Source organism: Anolis carolinensis, unplaced genomic scaffold (genome assembly GCF_035594765.1).
Source record: "Anolis carolinensis isolate JA03-04 unplaced genomic scaffold, rAnoCar3.1.pri scaffold_12, whole genome shotgun sequence".
NCBI classification, from domain to species: domain Eukaryota; kingdom Metazoa; phylum Chordata; class Lepidosauria; order Squamata; family Dactyloidae; genus Anolis; species Anolis carolinensis.
The window spans coordinates 4,911,017-4,931,650 of record NW_026943823.1 but is presented as its reverse complement, the minus strand read 5'-3'; the positions used below and the strand labels follow the sequence as shown (position 1 = coordinate 4,931,650).

Below are 20,634 nucleotides of genomic sequence, written 5' to 3'. Positions count from 1 at the left end.
GATAAAAACAGTAATAAAATGTAAAACAAGAATATTATAACAGTTAATAATATCAGTCAACCACCAGGTTATGCAGATAGATCCATGCATGATCTTATCAAATGGTTTTAGTGGAAGAAATAAAGCTGGCAGTATTCATCTTTTCAGTCACCAATTACAGAAAAAAATAAGAGATGGCCATGCAGTCAACAGTGAGCTAAAATAATCCATGCAAGTTACACGTTTCACTACAAAGAAAAAGGCATTCTAATGAAGCTAGTGCATGCATGCCAAATCTAAAGAATCGCGTATGCAAATTGAAGATAATGTTGACTAACAAATTTAGGAGAAACTGGGGACTGTTAAAGAGTTATGACAGAATTATACTTATCGTGTATACTACAATAGAACTGCTAACAATCAAGAAATGCTAAACATGAATAGATAGGAATTTATTAAATGACTTATAATTTTACTGGGATACTAATGTGCTTTCAGAAGTGATATCATTGACACCATTATAGATGTCAGCTGCCTATTAATGCACCCCACTCTATTATCCTCATCTGTGCTAAGGGAATGTTAATATACTTTTCAAAAACAATTAATTAAACATTATTTGTGACTGAGGCACTCATTCTTTCCTTTCATTCTTGTATCAGTAGTTAACAGGTATTTTAATTGCTGTGGTAACAGGAGCTAATGAAGACTGAAACCATTTCCGATTAAATAATATTGGCATTAAAATTATATATACAGTCAGGCCTCCATGTTCACAGGTTCAGCATTATAGAATCATAGAACTGGAAGAGACCATTCATAAGGACCATCCAAACAAACCCATGGCTATGGGGCAACACATCATTAAAGCACTCACAACAGATGGCCATTCAGCCTCTGTTTGAAACAAATACTTCAAGGCAGGATGTTTTTCCTAATATTCAGGTGGAATACCATTCCTTGCAATTTGAATCCATTGTTCTGTGTCAGCAGAAAATAAGCCTATCCCCTTCTCAATATGCAATCCTTTCAAATATTTAAACAGGACTCCCATGTCCTCTCAGCCTTCACTTCTCTAAGCTAAACATACTCAGCTCCTTAGCTGCTTCTCATAGGGCTTGGGTTCAAGCCCTGAATTTGCTAAGTTTCCAAGATCAAATGTGATCTGGTGCCTTTAGGTTTTTAAGCCTGAACTAATGCAAATAATAGTTTACCTTTATTCATGTCAATTAGCTGCTTCTTCTTCTGTTGCCGCTCCAGCTTTTCACGTTCAGCTTTCTCTTTTGCAAGCTTGGCTCGCTTAATCTTTTCTTCCATCTCTCTTCTTTTGTTGTTTTCCTTCAGCGCTTCCTGGATTAATAATGCAAAACATGGGATTTCCTCCATTATGAATGCACAGAAATTGAGGATATCTTGCATCTGTACAGACCTGACTTGTATGTTTAGTTGCCAGAATTAAAAATCATATCACCTTTGAAAGTACTGTGTGAATAACTTTCGAGACAGAGTGAGGAAAGTCAAAAGATGGAACAGTATTCTGCATCTTTGAGCATCTTTTGATATACAGTAGAGTCTCACTTATCCAAGACTCACTTATCCAAGGTTCTGGATTATCCAATGCATTTTTGTAGTCAATGTTTTCAATATATCGTGATATCTTGGTGCTAAATTCATAAATACAGTAATTACAACATAACATTACTGCATATTGAACCACTTTTTCTGGCAAATTTGTTGTATAACATGATGTTTTGGTGCTTAATTTGTAAAATCATAACCTAATTTGATGTTTAATAGGCTTTTCCTTAATTCCTCCTTATTATCCAAGATATTCACTTATCCAAGGTTCTGCCGGCCCATTTAGCTTGAATAAGTGAGACTCTACTGTATAAACCATCCAGAATAACAACTCTAGGTAGCTTTATGTCTGTTATTAAATTACTATTGGATGAAACCAGAAAACTTTGAGGAACCTATCTAGTATGAAAAAGTTCCCTCAAGATATAATTCTGTGCTCACTCAACTTGGTTCTTTCTTCATCACACTATAAATTATCAATGTAATTTAGGGAAAATTGTATCCGTTTCAACAAAATTGGCAAAAATTGAGTAACCCCAGAATGTTATCCATCAGAGTGATGTGTAAGTTTGCAAGGCAGATTTGATTGTTTCCAAATACTTGTAAACTACTTAGATCTCAAGATTTCAACATAGTATTACAATTGTTGCAATCTCATCACAAGAATCTAGATTTCTATATTATCCTACATTTTTGTTCAAAAAATCCTTCCACTCCAAGACAAGAATTCATGATGCATAACAATATAAACCTACTTCTCTCCCCCCTCTCTTTCTATATAATAATAATAATAATAATAATAATAATAATAATAATAATAATAATAATAAAAACTTTATTTATACCCCGCCACCATCTCCCCAATGGGGACTCGGGGCGGCTTACATGGGGCCATGCCCAGAACAATACAATATAACAAAATATAATAGAACAACAAATCATAGCACATTAATCTCACATATTCAATATATAAGGTGAAAAACAAACAACAGAAATATGTCTACAATATTGTCCAGTAATCAGAACACACAGTCTACTGGGGGGGGATCCATGGTAATGATAATACATACATAATCATACATGAAACTAGCAAAACATACAGCAAAGTGTATGCAGCAGTTAGTTTAAGGTATGCACATAAAAATGTACAGGGAATGCGAGATGGTGATTTCTCTCAACATACCAAGAACAGGATCCTGAATGTACTTAGATCCCCAAAGAATTCTTCACTGCTCGTTGCTTTTGGGTCAAAACAGAAGTAGTCCCCCAAACAGTCATATAATTTAGTCATGTTGTTGTGCATGTTTGATAATTTTTCGTACTGCTCTCTGGAACTCTTCGCAAAGCTGTAATCTTCATGTTAAAGAAGTATAGATTTAAATAAGGAGCAACTCAGCATAAAAAAGTAAGACTAGTTTTATCAGTTAGATGCAATCCACCTACTATTTAACTAATCCTTAACTGATGTCTTTTTATAGTTTTGAATTTTTAAATGCTTCAGAACCAGAAAAATTCCATACTACTTCTTGCAAAACTCCTGCTTATGACTCAATGTTAACATCAAGCAGAACAGCGTTTGCTAGTATCTATGGTTTCTTGTTTCACAGTAAGTTCAGGAAAAAAATCTTCCATGGAGTTAGTTTTGTATAGACAACGTGCAAGTTCTTCATGTCAGCTGACTTCACACATTCCATCACAAGCAAATGGGGCAATAAATGGGAAATTTTGTGATGGTTAATAATTCAACATTAGCATTTACAACATAAAGCCTCCATTAAAATAACAGAACACAAGTGCTGCATTAAAACTGATATTCCATATTCTGATTTTTTTTACTTGTTATAGGTGGAAATAAATCAAAGGTATTCGCCAGTTTAAAAAAGGATATGGACATCTTCTCAACAAATTTATCATGTGGATCTTCTGTTTTCGGAAACTTCTTAATATCACTTTCCAAACGCTCTATTTGCTGTTTCATAGAATCAAGGCTGCTCTTAAGAATCTGAGCTGAAACTAAAGAAAAAAAGTGTTAAGTGAAAAACTATGGGAAAGAAAATCAGTGTCAGAAATAGTAGTCATAATGGCAGTTTGGATAGCGCCATTAAAATGTGCTCCCATTTTTATGAATTAATGCTCACAAAAGGTCTACTTTTCAAAAAATATGTGAGAACGTACAGAGTAATATATGAAATAATCTTGCTTAATGGGGGGATGTCACAGTTTTATTCCAACAGTAGTTGAAATTAATCTACTTCTCTTCAAATTTATTGGAAGAAATACTAATATTTCATTCCTTTATATCAAATTTTTGGATTAATCATAAACTAAGATTCAAAATGATTCTATCTTAATGATACATATAGTCGGTCATGTAAATAATTTAAAGACAGGATAGAGAAAAGATCAGTTTTAACTGGCTCTGTTGCAGTATCCCAAACTGTATAATCTTGCCCATAGAAATGACTTCCATTACAATTTCAACACTTTTGTTCATTTTATAACTACAGCTGATCAAAATTGTGTATGGAGATTTATGCTGCCTCCATGGATTTCATTGGATTTTCCTTGAGAATTAATATTCAGAGATGCCAGTTCCTTACTAAGAAATATAGCCTACAGCAACTAGTATTTGTTGGCGGTCTCCAAATACATGTACTACTTAGGGCTGACTCTTCTTATCTTCCAAGCTTTCAGCCTTACTAAAATGCTTAGTAAGGCTGATAAATCAAAATTACTGGCGTCTACAATGCGTATAAGGAGAAAGGGTGGTGTAATAGTTTGAACTTCAACTCTGCAAATGTTGCCAGGTGTAAACAACAGAAAAGAACTAGGCTTAAAGGTGAGAATTTCATTGTAGCCTCCCACTTTGCAAACAATATAAGCTGGGCAAGTATAGGCCACAAGAACACAATTCAGATCATGGGAATAAGACAGCAGAACTCCACAACTATTGCATCTTTCAAACACTTTCAGTACCAAAGATATTTAATAATAAATAATAATGACGGCTCAATCAGTTTAGCTAACATTTGTAATTAGTGCATTATTCAAACTTTCTTTTGCAATACACTTGAGCTCCATGGGTAGAAATCTACATTTGACATTGTGGTTGGTTGTGGCTGGCTGCCATCTTCAAGATGTTTCCAAGTTGTGAAAACTCTTAGGCGAATCTATCATGAGATTTTCTTGGAAAGATTTGATCAGATGTGGGTTCCCTCTGATGCTGAGAGAGTGTGACCTACCCAAGGCCACCCTGTAAGTTTTCGTAGCTGAGCAGGAATGCAAACTCTAGTCTCAAGCTTTCCCTTAGTATATACTAATTCTTATCGCTGCCACCTTGACATGTACCTTTGCTTGCACTTTCCACATGCTGAAGCTCATCTGGAAATTTTAAGATGTCCCGATATTTTTCTTCGCAAATGGCAGCCAAGAATTGCAAGAGTGTCATTTTTTGATCTGACGATTTCGTATCTCTAATCTGTCATTGGAAAGAAACAGAGAGGGGGAGATAGGCACTATTTTTAGCAATATTCCCTCCCAAAACATTTGCAATACATGATGCTGGATCAGCTTCCAGATACAGATTACCTACATTTCAAGATAAATGGCATCATTGGTGCCTGCAATTTAATAAGATACCCAACTTTTTGTTGTCAATATTGGGAAGAGAGAACAGCGAGGAGACACAATGACAGTGAGGCAAAGAGAAAGTTTTAAAGTTTTTTACTAAAATGAATTAAAAGAAGAGAAAGAGGAAAAGTCGGCTCCTTGAGTGGAGCTAAAAAGCATGCTTTCAGAGGGTACATCTAATTGTAGAATTAATGCAGTTTAACTGCAATGACTCAACGCTATGCGATTTTAAAGTTCTTTAGCCTTCTCTTCCAAAGTGTTCTGGTGCCTTAAGCAAACCACAAATACCAGAATGCCATTACACTGAGACATAGCAATTAAAGTAGTGCCAAACTGCATTAATTCTACAGTGTAGATGTTCCCAGAGAAAGGGCGGGAACACAAACAGGGCTTGTGAGGACAACTGCTTTCCTAAGTGGACACTCTCCAAAGGCTTCTGGTTCCTGCTTTCGGAGTAAGGATTGAAGGCCAGGCCATGTTTTTAGGATGTTTTTTTCCAACTCTATGGGAAAAAGTAACAGACGGAAGCCTGGTAAATTGCCCACAAAGCATTATTTACAGATATTTCTCCCCCAAGAAATGTCATAATATAGCCACAAGGAACTCAAGGTAACATTAAAGATCTTTGTAAGATGAATTTGGTTAAGCCTTCCCATAAATTGGCTTTAGAGGAAGATCACTACAATTAAACAATGAACATTTCTGAACATTGGGCTTACCTTGCACAGAAAACTAAGATTGAAGCCCAATGATTGGGCGTTTCTTGAGCCAGAATTCATATAGTTCCCAATCAACAACATAAGTTCCAACATCTTACTGAAGCTTTCACTCTTCTTCAGCTCCTCGCAGGCCATTGTTACTGCCATAATGCCAGGCCGGATATTATTTATGTGCTCTTCAAAAGTTAGCTTGAAAAGGATGCCATTCAGACGAGGCCGCAACGCTTTAACTGAACTCATCTGAAAGGAAAAGCAAAGCTTGGGACCATGTGTAAAAGCATTTTCCATATATCAGAACAAAAGAATGTAAGTGTGTGATAAACTTCTATTGGTTGTAGCAATTAATTAACCTGCACCAAAATATAGGGATATCGTTGGCAAGGGATATTTGCAGCTATCCTTTTAAGTGAGTGGTTTTAACAGTCAATGAGTGGATAATGTGTATCTTTTATAGTCACTTGATGGAAATCAACAACACAAACTTAAAAGTTTATTAAATAACTATTGAAGTCATATCTATTTTGCACATTGTATTCATTTTTTGCAACAAAGAGCTAGGAAACAACAATCTCATGCTTCAAATAAATCATTATTGTTATTTAACAAACTTTGCAACATTTGGGGCTACTGTGTAACACTAGTATCTATGTAACTCTGCATTTCTTTAGTTTGCAGCTGCCTTCGCCACTTTATAGAAAGATATGATTATTGTATGTTCTGGTTTCAAAATAGTATAATTATATGAAGCTTAACACTTATTTCTATTTGTATATGTAGATGAATATAGATAGATCCTATCTTGAAACACCAGAAATAATTTTAGTCAAATAATATGAGTGGATTTTTTGAATTTTAAAACATAGATTATAATGTGGCATCAAAGGGTGATGGCTTCCTTTTGGCATCCATCATTAACCACATCTTCCTCACATTAGATGCAAAATTTCATTTGACAGCAGGATATAACTCCAAAACTGTGTTTAATCTAATATAAAATTCATCTTGATACTTCATCTATATGAAAATGCGATGCTCCGATCTTCACAGGCGAGAAATGCTAAGCTAATTACTCTGTTATAATAAATAACCTAATTGCCAAGTGTGACTTTTCAAAATGAATTTTAAACATCTAATTCCTGACCTTGATTAGTTTCAATGAGTATATTGATTATCTAATTAAAACTTTATATTAATAATTAACTTAGCTAATTTGTATATGCAAATAGATATATACTTTCTGAAAAGAAAAGAAAAACTTCAAAGACAGTCCTTCAATCATCCTTTACTTATTTCTTAACCTATTCTTGTTATCACAAGTAACAAGACTGTTAAATATATCATTGTTACCTCACTCATGACAATCCCCATAAACTGTTAAAGAAACTTGCTAAAGCAACCCCTAAGTTGGACAGTGAATAGGAACCGCAGACTGACATTATAATAGAGAACATACCACAACCCCAAACTGTTCCGGTTCACAGAGGTCTTCGTATTCACTCCTCAACTCGGCTAAGGCACTGAGCTCCTTCTGTTCAGGGAGGTTTTTAACTAAATTCTAGTATGAAGAAAAAAACAGAAATCAGAATGATTATCATATTTCCTCTTTGGAATTATACAGAACACAAAAGGAAAAAAATCATCAATATTTATAATATCTAAACAGGTGAACATCAGCTAAATTTACAAATATTAGAACAACTAGTTTTGAATACTGTAATATAGAAATGTTGCATTTATAGATTTCCTACAAACTAAAATTTGGCTACATATGCTCTTTTAATTTTACCCAACATTTCAAGAAGTATCTATCATCAGACAGAGTTATTCTTGTAATGCATATAATAATAATAATAATAATAATAATAATAATAATAATAATAATAATAAATTAATACTTATTAATAATTCCTAGACACTTGGGAAGTGTCCGACATGTGATCCAATACAACAACCAGCAGAGTGTCTGCTGTGGACACAATAGACATTGACAAAATTACGATCTGCCAACTGCAAAAGGCCACCCTGCTGGGATCTGCACACATCATCCGAAAATACATCACACAGTCCTAGACACTTGGGAAGTGTTCGACTTGTGATTTTGTGATATGAAATCCAGCAAATCTATCTTGTTTGCTGTGTCATAAAATAATAATAATAATAATAATAATAAATTAATGATAATTATTAATGATTAGTATTAATAATACTTATTAATAATTCCTAGACACTTGGGAAGTGTCCGACGTGTGATCCAATACAACAGTCAGCAGAGTGTCTGCTGTGGACTCATCTTGTTGTGTTTCAAACAATAATAATAATCATCATCATCATTATTATTATTATTATTTTATTATGACACAGCAAACAAGATAGATATGCTGGATTTCATATCACAAAATCACAAGTCGAACACTTCCCAAGTGTCTAGGACTGTGTGATGTATTTTCAGATGATGCGCGCAAATCCCAGCAGGGTGGCCTTTTGCAGCTGGCAGATAATAATAATCATTATTATTATTATTATTATTATTATTATTATTATTATTATTATTATTATTATTATTGTATTCCGCCTCCATCTCCCTGAAGGAACTCGGAGCAGCTCACATGGACACGAGCCCAACACCGACATAAGTTAAAACAATCAATGAAATTAAAAAAATATAAATATAGTATAAAACAACATAAAACAGCATAAAACAACATAAAAACATATCAGTTACTTTAAAAACCTAGGCATAAGTACAGTATGTGTAGGGGTGAGCTTATGCTACTGCCTTACACAATCATCGAGTTATAAGAGATGGAAAATGGCACCTGTCATCTAGTCATATCCATATTGAACAGAGGATTTGCAATGCTGATACAAAAACAGCTCCCACAACAGAAGGTGGCCCAGATTTTCTTTGAAAGCCTTTAGAAAAAGGATGTGAAGTCATAACTCCTGAGGATATTCCGTGTTCAATGCAACTTGCAAGTCTTCAGAAAAGCAGTCTAAATAGTAACATTTTAATTGAAAGAGATGCTCTGCTGACTTACCTGAATCAATGCTTCACTTAGTTTGTCTTCATCTACTTCTATAATAATGTTTTTAATTTCATCATAAGGCATGCGGAAAGACCCCAAGAAAATGGCTGGAAAAGACATCAACACAATATACTGAGAAAGAATCGTCAAAATAATTGGGACAATAGAGATTACACCAAGAAATAGCTCATTTGAAATTCAAGATATTTCATTGACATTGTTCACAGAGTAAAATCGCAGAACTAAACATGGAATGTAGGTTGACTATGCACAAGAAAGTGCAATAAAATTTCAACAAATACATAAAGTGTGAAGTAAAAGAACGTATTACATACACAAATTCTGTGCTGTCTTCCCATCCAAAACCCTTAACTCTTTAGCTCTCTTCTTAGGCATGGCTATCTTCTTTTCTTCTGTACCCTCAACTGCTTTTTTAACTGCAAAATAAAAAGCATTTAAAAGTATATAGATATTTAACAGAAGCAATGTTAGTACATCCAGACTGAATTTCCACCATCTTCGTAGCATCAGGCCTCAAAATTCATATGATTTGCTCCCTGGATATATAATTTGCCCTTCAAAGTGTTGTGCAAAGAAATTATATAAAACTGACAACAGTAAGGCACATATCCACCACTGATAGATCGGAAAAATACAGCAAGCCAATTACCCTTCATCTGTGTAGCGAAAGTGTGTGCCAATTTTGCAAAAAGATCTTGACTTGCAAATTTTTCTTCTTTAGCTTTTAGCCAAAAACAGTTTTCTGATATTTCTTGTGGTTCAACCTGAAAAGATAATAAAAATAGCGAAGTCAGGTACCTTCAGGGACTATGCAGGCTGCTAATTTAAACAAAACGGCATTTCTAATGATCGGCACAATCCAAAATCAAGCCAAAGCATCTTTTCAAAAGCAAGAAATAAAACTTGGACATCTGAAAACACTATTTCTAATCTTTCTTGGCAAATCAGAAACAAGGCATGAGAATACAGCGGTTTTTGTTCTCCAAGGTAAAGGTTTCCCCTGACATTAAGTCCAGCCATATCTGACTCTGAAGTGTGGTGCTCATCTCCATTTCTAAGCCGAAGAGCCAGCGTTGTCCGTAGACACCACCAAGGTCATGTGGCCACTGGCATGACTGCATGGAGCGCCGTTACCTTCCCGCCGGAGCAGTACCTATTGATCTACTCACACTGGCATGTTTTCGAACTGCTAGGTTGGCAGAAGCTGGGGCTAACAGCGGCTGCTCACGCCGCTCCCGGGGTTTGAACCTTGGACCTTTCAGTCTCCAGCTCAGTGCTTTAACGCACTTCGCCAGTGCTCTAGCCAATGAAATTTTCTGTATCAATCTAAAAACCAAGACAAAACCTTTTTGTTTTGATCGGGCAGTGTAATAAGTACCAGCATTTTCAAATTCAAAAGAAAATTTTGGTACTCTTGTCTTTTCAGATCAGGATTTTTTTTAAAGCCAATGAGATGTCACAATGAAATACCTTTGTCCAATTTATTCTCTTCATAGACACTTCAGGACTGTATTTCTTCTTAGGCGTCATTCCAAAAGGCAGCTGTGGCACAGTTCCTAAAGGAGGGGCACCACCAAAGGGAGGCGGTGGTGGTGGAGGACCTCCAGGCATGGGAGGCGGTGGTGGTATGGCCCCCCCAGGCAAAGGAGGAGGTGGCGGTGGTGGTGGCGGCAAACCACCAGGCAATGGTGGCGGTGGAGGCGGTGGTGGGCACGCAGCAGGGGTTGCACCACCAGGAAGAGGAGGCGGTGGTGGTGGAGGAGGGATGCCTCCTGGAGGTAAGCCACTCGAACATGAAGGAGCCTAAAAAAAAAGAGACCCCAGTTTTAGATTGAAGAATGCAACCCACATAACGGACAGTAGAAGCATATTGCGTTCCCATCACAATATGAGAAATGTCACATTCTGGATGTCTACTAGGCATTCAAGGAAGAAAGGTGGCTCGGGTGTTTTCTAGTCTATATTACTATATCCTTGTCCCTTGTCATGGTGATTAATTTACCTAAATTATCTGACTGACTCTTTTACACTTGTCACTCTTCTCCCCTTTTATTTATTTATTACAGTAGAGTCTCACTTATCCAACATTCACTTATCCAACGTTCTGGAATATCCAATGCATTTTTGTAGTCAATGTTTTCAATACATCATGATATTTTGGTGCTAAATTCGTAAATACAGTAATTACTATGTAGCATTACTGCGTATTCAACTACTTTTTCTGTCAAATTTGTTGTATAACATGATGTTTTGGTGCTTAATTTGTAAAATCATAACCTAATTTGATGTTTAATAGGCTTCTCCTTAATCTCTCCTTATTATCCAACATATTCACTTATCCAACTTTCTGCTGGCCCGTTTATGTTGGATAAGTGAGACTCAACTGTATTTATTAGCGACATTTATATCCCATCCTTCTCACCCCGAAGGGGACTCAGGGCGGCTTACAAGTTATATGTACATAAGGTAAAGGTTTTTCCCTGACATTAAGTCCAGTCGTGTCTGACTCTGGGGGTTAGTGCTCATCTCCATTTCTAAGCTGAAGAGCCGGCGTTGTCCGTAGACACCTCCAAGGTCATGTGGCCAGCATGACTGCATGGAACACCGTTACCTTCCCGCCGGAGCGGTACCTATTGATCTACTCACATTTGCATGTTTTCGAACTGCTAGGTTGGCTGGAGCTGGGGCTAACAGCGGGCGCTCATTCTGCTCTCAGGTTTTGAACCTGGGACCTTTCAGTCTGCAAGTTCAGCAGCTCAGCGCTTTAACACACTGCGCCACAATATAAGCGCAATATAAGAATTTAATATTACTATATTGTACTATAACACTATATTGTAATATTATTAGTAATATTACATGTAATATAAAAATACCATTATAATAAATATACCATTATAATTTATGTTCTAATTTAATACCATTTTACCAATCTTATTATTTAATCAATTTTATCATGTTTTAATTTATTTTAGTTAACTATTACAGGAGTTTTAGCACAGTGATTAGTGTCTATTTGTATATTTTAGTTTTTGTCATTTATTGTTGATATGGTCAGTGGACTAATCAAAAACAGATCTATCAGTATCTTTCTATTGATCTATCTCACTGAAATAGAACGTGATCATTCCTAATCATTTTTATATTGGCATCAGCCACTTGATCAGATGTTTGACATTACACTGAGGAGCACTAAGTTCGATATGCCAATTTTTGTTACACACATGAATATATATCAAGAGAATTAATGGCAATTGAAGAAAAAATATTCATTAACTAAATACTTCCCAGAGCTTTAAGATATTTTTATCTCTGAGGTATTCATAGAACTTCTAAAAATGAAGTCAGTTGGCTGAAACAGAATTATCATCATAATTCCCATACTTAAATATTCACTGCCTCAAAAAAATCCATCTTTTAAATGAGGTTAACAGCACAGGCAAGAAAATTAAGGTGAAAATCTGGCTGCTGGATGTGGTTTGTAATAAATTTCATTTCTACTGGCACATATTTGTACCAATATAAACTTTCAGGCACACTGTGAAAACCTCTGAGGCCTGGAAAGTAGCGCCACATCAGCATGACCCTCTTATAATAAAAAGTAGTGCTACTCCCATAAAAAGCTATAAACTGGAAATGTACTCCTCGGGGTTCAGAATAAGTCCTTCTCTGGCAGACTAACACATGACTGACTTTCCAACATTTATGTTGAAGGTAAGTCTCGAAATGCTAGAGACTAAGGTTTGTGTTGATGCAAGAACTATAAACAAATTATACCAGAACCTTTACATCCTTCATCATGCTTACCCACATCAATATGAAATGTTAACTAACCACAGTGGAAATAAAAATTATATTTATGAATTTTCAATAGCATTCGAGTGCTTAATATCGCCAAGAAAATGTCACCCTACTAGAACCTTATACACAAAACTAGCTTTGCCCGGCCACGTGTTGCTGTGGCTTATGGGAATCCTTTGTTGTGCAGGTGGAATAGCAGTGAATAGTCTTGCAATCTCAAAACCTGGCCATTTTCTGGAGTAGCTGGAGCTGTTTATTTTATGAACATAGAGGCATGGATGAGGGGTCGTGCTGCCAAGTTTAGTGTTTCTGGGATGTGAAGTTTTCTTGTTTTGTCCTAGGCCGAAATTTCATTACCCTTTTATATATATAGATATCCCTAGATTGGAAGACAGATCTTCTAATAGTCTTTTGCTATAGCTAAATCAAATATCAATGGCTTATTTACATTATGCAATTTTTACACTTGGGAATCAGCAGAGCCAACAGCACCAGAAGAACTAGCTAGTAGCTACTGATCTATGAAATGCTTACAAAACCAATATTCCCCACTGCAACCAAACAGCTTCGGATTTAAATTAAGGTTATTGACTTGTTAGACAATTGAACTATGTTGCCAAGTTATTTTGTTTTATATAATGGCTTTGTGTCTGAAATAAGGCAACTCACTATGTAAGATAACTACATTGTTTCTACATTTTGCAGGTTGCCACCAAAATTTGGCAGTAAATGAAGACAATGAAGCTTGAACACTGAAATATTTCTTCCTAAAGCTCTGTTTAAAACTTCCCCCTCATTCAAATTCTCTTCTTCCCAAAGCACAACACATTTTGACACAATATAAAGCTGATCTCCTTACATTACCTGGGAACGTAGCCGCTGAATTTCAGCTTCAAGTTCTTTGATCCTCTCTTCTCGTCTTTGAAGCTCACTTTGTGCCTCTTGCCGAGCTGCAAACTCTTCATCAAACTGCAATGATCATCAATGTAGAAACATTTGTCCAAACAATATCAAACTTATTGGACTTTCAATTTTTCAATTATTTGAATATATATATATATATATATATATATATATAAAAGCTGCACAAAATCTTAAGCATATCTGATCTACAGGTTTGAAAATACTCAGAATAACTTGGCCTACCTTTTTGGAAAATTCTGTAGCTTTTTGCTCACTCTCTTCTACTTTTGCTTTGTCCACACAGCTATCTAGAAATATTGAAATTATAAGGACAAACATAAACATTGATTTTACAGAGCAGATATATATGAAATTATATTGCATCTAGTAACAATCCCCCTTAACAATCCCCCCTTTGAAATACAAGAGTAATATTTCTGGGTCCAGCAAAAATTCAGAAATCTGAAATGCAAGTAATCATAGCAATACAATGTATTCTGGGTAAAAGTAGTTTTTGATTGGGTCATCCAAGAATTATTTCATAGGGTATTCAGACTCATAGAGGATCTACAATTATCTTATCAAAAATATTTTTAAAAATAATTACTAAGATTCAGAAACATCTTGGACTAAGATACACATACCTATGAGATGAGTGAAATCTACATCCAACCGCCCTCTACATTTGAAGTCAGGATCCATACCACTACAGTGCAATACTATTTGCGAAACACATTCTTCTATTATCTTGTAATACTGAGGGCTAGAACAAAAAAGAGGATTATTTTTATTGATATAATAAGAAATAGGTCAGACAACTATCTAAAAATAAGTAAACATTTGGAGGAGGATGAGGATTATTCTTCAACGTATATGACAAATGAATTTTGGGAGTTTTTTTAAAATCTGAACTTGATCCATCTATGTCAACAGATTTCTGCAAGCCAAACAGAATATGAGTAAACTGCATCATATTGAAAGGTAAAATGGCAAACTGAAAGGCTGCATCTTTCATACCCTGTTATATCAACACCAAATTTAAAACAGAAGTAGTAAATATACTTACCGAACATAGTAATCGTTTCTGATGAGTAGAAAATGTTGCAAAATGGATAGGAAGTAGCTTTCAGATGATGTTTCTTTCAACATGTTGTATAGCAGGTGGTAAACTTCATTTACATCGGTACAAGGAATGTTAAGGAAATGACAAAAAGGTTACACAAGAATATATTATATTTGCAGTGATAAGGATTCAAGACTTTCAGAAATCTGTGGGTCATGCAACAAACGGTCCTTTGGACTTAATTGTTGCCTACAAGCCCACAGGCATGCCTTAATGCATCTTTTCAGGTAACAAGTTAATAATTCAAAGGAAGATTTATGCAACTATCTCTTTCTACTCCTCACAAACATTAAAAAAATTGAGATTAAGTGTGTAGAAGAACAAAGCAAGGCTCATATCTTATTGTCAGTCCTGAATAAAGTAGAACCACTGGACTGCAAGGATGGCAAACTGTGGAAGGGTGGTAGGTCATGTTCTACTGTTTCTTTGTCTTATTTATTAGCTGTTATCTGTATGAATCTAACTTATCATCGCTAAGCTGACAACATACAAAATACAAAAAGCTGAACACAGACAAAGACTGAGAAATCAAGTTATAAATAAGGCAGAGAGACATCTACTGTTTCCAACACTTCGCAAATAATTTTAATGAGAAACTCCTATCTGAAGAAGATAAATCTGTTTCAGTAACACTATTTATTTATTTTTATTTACCATATTTATATCCCACCTTTCTCTACCCCGAGGGAGACACTATGCAACATGATTTTTGTTCCTGGGTTATAAATGTCATTTTCTAATTAGTTCTATCATAAAAACACGGGAAAAGTTTATTAAAACTGCAAAAACTTTGTATTTGGGGGACATCCTGCTGCATATTATGCTCTAGTTTTTCAATGAATATCTCACAGAGTCTCAACCAATTCAGCCACAAAAGCAAAGTTTCTGGAGTAGAACAATTACTTTCAAAGGAAGGACTGTACAATGAAACAGGAAATAACTTTCAAACCAGGAACAGAATTATTTTACATAGTGCAATCTGTGTTCAGCATAGAAAGTTATCATAAAAATGGTTTGTCATTGCTCTAAACTGCCTGCAAGTATATCAAACAATGCTATCAATAAATGTTATTAGTAATCAATGATATCTTCATTTCTGCTTTGATTACAGCTTTGATCATTTAAAGGAAATCCACTGAATATATGGTGTTCTAATTTTTTTATCCTTTGCTGATTATTTATGTAAACTCTTTTAGAAACTGACACTGATTTAAAATTATGCGGTTTTCTATCATCACTGTTTTTTTCTTCAGTGAAACCATTCCACCTTTTAAAAGGATATTCCATTTCAACTTTGATGTCATTGAGGCGATGGGCCAATTCAAGTAAATCTTCTTCTTTGTTTTCATCAAACACTTTCAGCTGAATATCGAGTTCTTCATTCTCCTTCTCCTTCAGATCCTAATATTCCACAAAATACATTGAACAGTTTGTCTTAATGCATTTCTTCCGATGATCTCTGTTATGCTTAATAATACAACTAAACATAAAGACACAGCTGAAAGTTATGCTGAGTTTCAAAGAGCAGATGTTGCAGGCACCAAATAGAAGCCCATTCAACACAGAATGATATTTGTATTTATTCTATTTGTACATGATAAGACAATGAGACAGTATGACAAAATGCAGCACATTCATTCATTTATTCTATAGGCACTGACCATTATTCTAGACTTGATCAATTAGGATCCATGTAAATCTTGACACAAACTCTTTCTTACACTGACTTATTAATTAGTTTGATATATTCAAGCACAACAGTCCCAAGTATGGCGTATTGAGAATTCTGTTTGAATTATTGTTCCTATTTTGCTATGACAACTGTGAACTTCAATTCCAGAATGTGTGTCCAATAAAGGAATTTGTTTTGTGTATTCTTCTTACAAGGAAATTCAATTTAATATTATAAAAATGTTATCTCTGATTATATAATTGGCACACATTCACCATGTTCACATGATTAATTCTTATAATTAATCAATATGTCTGTGCTTTTGTCAAGAACACAAGACTCCTTATGCATTAGCAGACCATATACCAAATGGTACTTAAAGTCATATTCAAATATTTTAAAGAGAAGGTTGGCTAAAGCACATTCATTCCAAAGCCTCTAGTGAAGAATATCTGTGCTTATGTCATCCTCCTTGTTGCAAATGTCTTTCATCTACACCGATTTATCCTAAAATATTGTTTCATGCATAAATTTAGAACTGTAACTTTGCTGTCATAGATACACTAAGAAAAATTAAAAATAATCATTCATCTATATTCATAAGAAATAAAATATGTTCTTCCACCATTCTTCAGCATCACTGAAATATACAATAAAATGCATGAAGTGTATATATTAAGTTCTAAAATTATTTTGGCCATATCATGCAGCCATACGTCTCCATCACATAAAGAAGTCATGTTTAAATATGATATAATTTAAACATATTAAAACCACATGCATCATTGCTTTGTTTTGTTTTTAAGAGTAAATAAAAATCCAAACTTCTACAGCATGCCACACTAGAGATTGTTGGGATTAATATATCACCTTGATGTTTCTTTTACTATGCTCCCTTTTATCTCGTAGCTTTCAAAAGACATTCGATAATCACAAATGAGGACATTCAAAGATGGGAATAGGAGAAGCAGAGATGGCCAGGTGCCTACAACAGAAACGTCAGGAACGTGGAGCCCACAATTAGCCACATAGAAGCCACTGGACTGAATCATGGTTAACTGATTTGCAAGTCACACATTTAAACTACAGAAAGATCTATGAGTTGCTTAATCATGCATGTAGCATTATAAAAAGTATTTCTTTCTTGTCAAGTAATTTTTTTAATTATAAAAATATTGTCAAAGAAAACGTTTTATGCACATCAAGCAAAAATCACCGACTTCTTGTAAAATTAAAAAATAAGCATAGAATAGCATGTTGTATAGAGCTTTGACAGCAATATGGATGCTTCATTAGAAAGCTGTCCTTCAAAACAATGCTATAATAGGTCAGATTGATTAATGTCCTGTTTTATTCAGTGGTTATCTCAATTGATCTATCTTCATGCTTTCAAATTCATTTATAAGAACATAGATCCTTAATTATACCAATTCTAAAGAAATCATTTGGATTATGAATCTGCCATGATGAAATTCATATAACCCATTTGTATTGTGGGGGTTTTTAGAATTGTATCTACCCTTTAAAAATGGAGTTTTATGTAGTTTACAACCTTTCCTCCTGTTGTGCTATGAAAGACACTGGATGATTTTTACTTAGTAATATTATTTGTCATTTATTTATTTATTTAATGCTCCGCCTTCCTCTTTACACAGGATGCAAGGCAGCTTATAAATAATTTTTAAAACAGGGTACAATACCTCAATTGCACACAAATATGGGTAATTCAATGTCCATATTTAAATATAACTGTCACATGCTCTTTTCTATACAGTTCGGGCTTTGCTACCTAATATCTTCAATTTTGCTAACGGATAATCCCAAAGCAAATTAAATCCCAAATTTTGCAAATTAAAAAAACAAACATTTATATCACATGTTTTTAATGTTTGTGAATTTTGTTTCCTCTTTGAGTGATTAAAAATTATAAAGTCACACTTGGCCATAACAAGACTTGCGTAAGACTTAGAATCATGAGACGAGAAATCACAAGAGTTTGTGCATTAGTAATTCTCCTGAAAATAACTTACTGGCAGTATTTTCTTTAACCCACAGCGCAGAAATTCATTCCTCAAGTGTATCCTAAAATCAAGATCTTCAGGAGAAGTGACAAAGGCATTTATGAGCTGCATGCAGGCTACCTGTAATCAGAAATTATGGTAAGAGTCGCTTATGAGATTCAGTGTTCCAAATACACAGGAGCAATAAACACAGCTTTCTAAATAGAGAAAAGCACTAAAATCTACTTTACAAAACCTCGGTGGTATATAATGCTATATTGCCAATAATGGATCCCACTTAGGTCTGACCTCAGAGAAGCATGAATCAAAACAATATAACACCGATGCTGGAGCAACCATACTGCTGGTAGCCAATGATTATTCAGAAAGACAAAAAGAGCTAGGAGAAAGAAACAAGGTCTTTTTTAAAAGCTGTGTAGCAAATAACATTGGCAATAATTGCTCACAGTACAAAGATAGCAAGATGTATCTTGCCATCTCCAAGTATCATCACCTTCTATTTGGTTTTTAAAACCATTGCAAGTTCTACATGAAAATCTATTTCCGGACATCCAGGAAGAAAGCAGAGCTTTTCAATAGGAAATTTATAACACTTGCGAAGTCTTCAAATTCCCTCGATGGCTGTGGCATTATTGCTGTTCTTTCCTGAATGACTCTTTATTAGGTTACATTTATGACTTGAACAGATCAAAATATACATCCAATGAGATATTAACAGAGAGAAAAGATGCTATTTATTTTTATTGTTTATACCAGAAAAACATTTTACTCAATTGCTGGAACTAATAAAGAGAACGTTTCTGACAGAAACGACTTAATGAATCTTCCAATCAGGAAAATAGAAAGAGATTATAAAATCCAAGAAAGGGCTTTAAAGAGGATTTACTGTGATATCAGTGTAACTGATTGTAACACATGAGTAGCATCTGTAATACCCTCAGTAATGATACTAATACATTATTGTATACACTCATGTAAAAATCAACCTCATGTATAAGTCGAGGGCAGGTTTTGGGGCCAAAAGTATGGAGTTTGACACTTTAGTAAGTGAAGCTTGTACATAAAACATGAGAGGACAAGGATTCCAGTGCATAAAAACCTACATATTTCTGTGCAAAAAAAGGATAATTTCTTGGAATATAAAAGGGTGAAATGGCATGTTTATACTGAAATGTGTCCTGATGTGTTTGTATCAGTGTCATTCTAAGAACACCTACATACATGACTTTAAAAAGTTATCAAGTTTGTTTAAATTAAACTGGGATGAATTGTTCATTTGAGCACCTCAACTTCCAATCTCTGATCCTGCCTTAACCATACTTTTTGCAGCTGTATGTTACATGGTGTTTATTAAAGCACACAACTGTTAAATATTGTCTAATTATTCAAATGGAGAATTCCAAGAATCTTACCTGTAACTGCAAAACGTCATGGTTCTCAAGACCTTCAACAATATTAGTGAACCGTTCACTATTATTTCTCTCAGCTGCAGTTGTTATAGCTGCTAAAATTTTGTCCAGGCTACAAGACAAACACATTTATTTTGTAGAATCATAACACTGGAAGAGACCCCAAAAGCCATCCACTCCAACCTCAAAGAATCCCTGATAGATGGCCATCTAGTCATTATTTAAAATTTTCCAGAGGAGACTACGAGGCAAACAGTCCTAACCATTAGGAAGTACTTCCTAATGTTTAGGGTGAATTTATTTTGCCGTATTTTGAATCCACTGCTCCATGTCTTAACTCTCTAAAGACACAGATAACAAGCTTGCACCTTCCTCAATATAACATATTTGAAATATAAACATTTCAAATATGCAGGCAAAACGTCAGGAGAAAATGCTGCTAGAACATGGCCATAGAGCCTGAAAACCATACAACTATTTAAACATGGTAATCATGTCCCCTCTCAGTCTTAATATTTTTCTTTATAAAATACCTGTAAGTTCCACTTTCAGAATTTAAGACATTGCTAACAAATACTTCTTAAAATAACTTTTATCTCTTCCATTGGAACTTTCTCTTCAAAAAATACAAGCAAAAAGCAATTACCTTTTAAACGATTATATTTTCCTGAAGGGAAAATTGTCTATGAGCATCTCCTCCCTGAACACTACTGAATTATTCCCACTGCAGTTCAGAGGGATAAACTAAGACA

At 34.8% G+C, this 20,634-nt stretch overlaps 1 protein-coding gene across 3 annotated transcripts in view; it reads right to left on the bottom strand.

The window, feature by feature from the left end:
- diaph2 (diaphanous related formin 2) overlaps positions 1-20,634 on the bottom strand; it is a 65,859-nt gene that overhangs the window by 33,387 nt on the left and 11,838 nt on the right. For all 3 annotated transcript variants that reach the window (XM_062963879.1, XM_062963880.1, XM_062963881.1), the window contains 17 exons: positions 19,886-19,994; positions 18,483-18,593; positions 16,063-16,181; positions 14,724-14,840; positions 14,302-14,420; positions 13,901-13,965; positions 13,619-13,723; positions 10,424-10,756; positions 9,603-9,717; positions 9,268-9,369; positions 8,945-9,039; positions 7,360-7,461; positions 5,907-6,146; positions 4,906-5,035; positions 3,447-3,570; positions 2,741-2,906; positions 1,194-1,329 (listed from right to left, as the gene is read on the bottom strand). In XM_062963879.1, the coding sequence (XP_062819949.1) occupies positions 1,194-1,329; positions 2,741-2,906; positions 3,447-3,570; positions 4,906-5,035; positions 5,907-6,146; positions 7,360-7,461; positions 8,945-9,039; positions 9,268-9,369; positions 9,603-9,717; positions 10,424-10,756; positions 13,619-13,723; positions 13,901-13,965; positions 14,302-14,420; positions 14,724-14,840; positions 16,063-16,181; positions 18,483-18,593; positions 19,886-19,994 (2,288 nt within the window). The remainder of the gene's footprint in view (positions 1-1,193; positions 1,330-2,740; positions 2,907-3,446; positions 3,571-4,905; positions 5,036-5,906; positions 6,147-7,359; positions 7,462-8,944; positions 9,040-9,267; positions 9,370-9,602; positions 9,718-10,423; positions 10,757-13,618; positions 13,724-13,900; positions 13,966-14,301; positions 14,421-14,723; positions 14,841-16,062; positions 16,182-18,482; positions 18,594-19,885; positions 19,995-20,634) is intronic.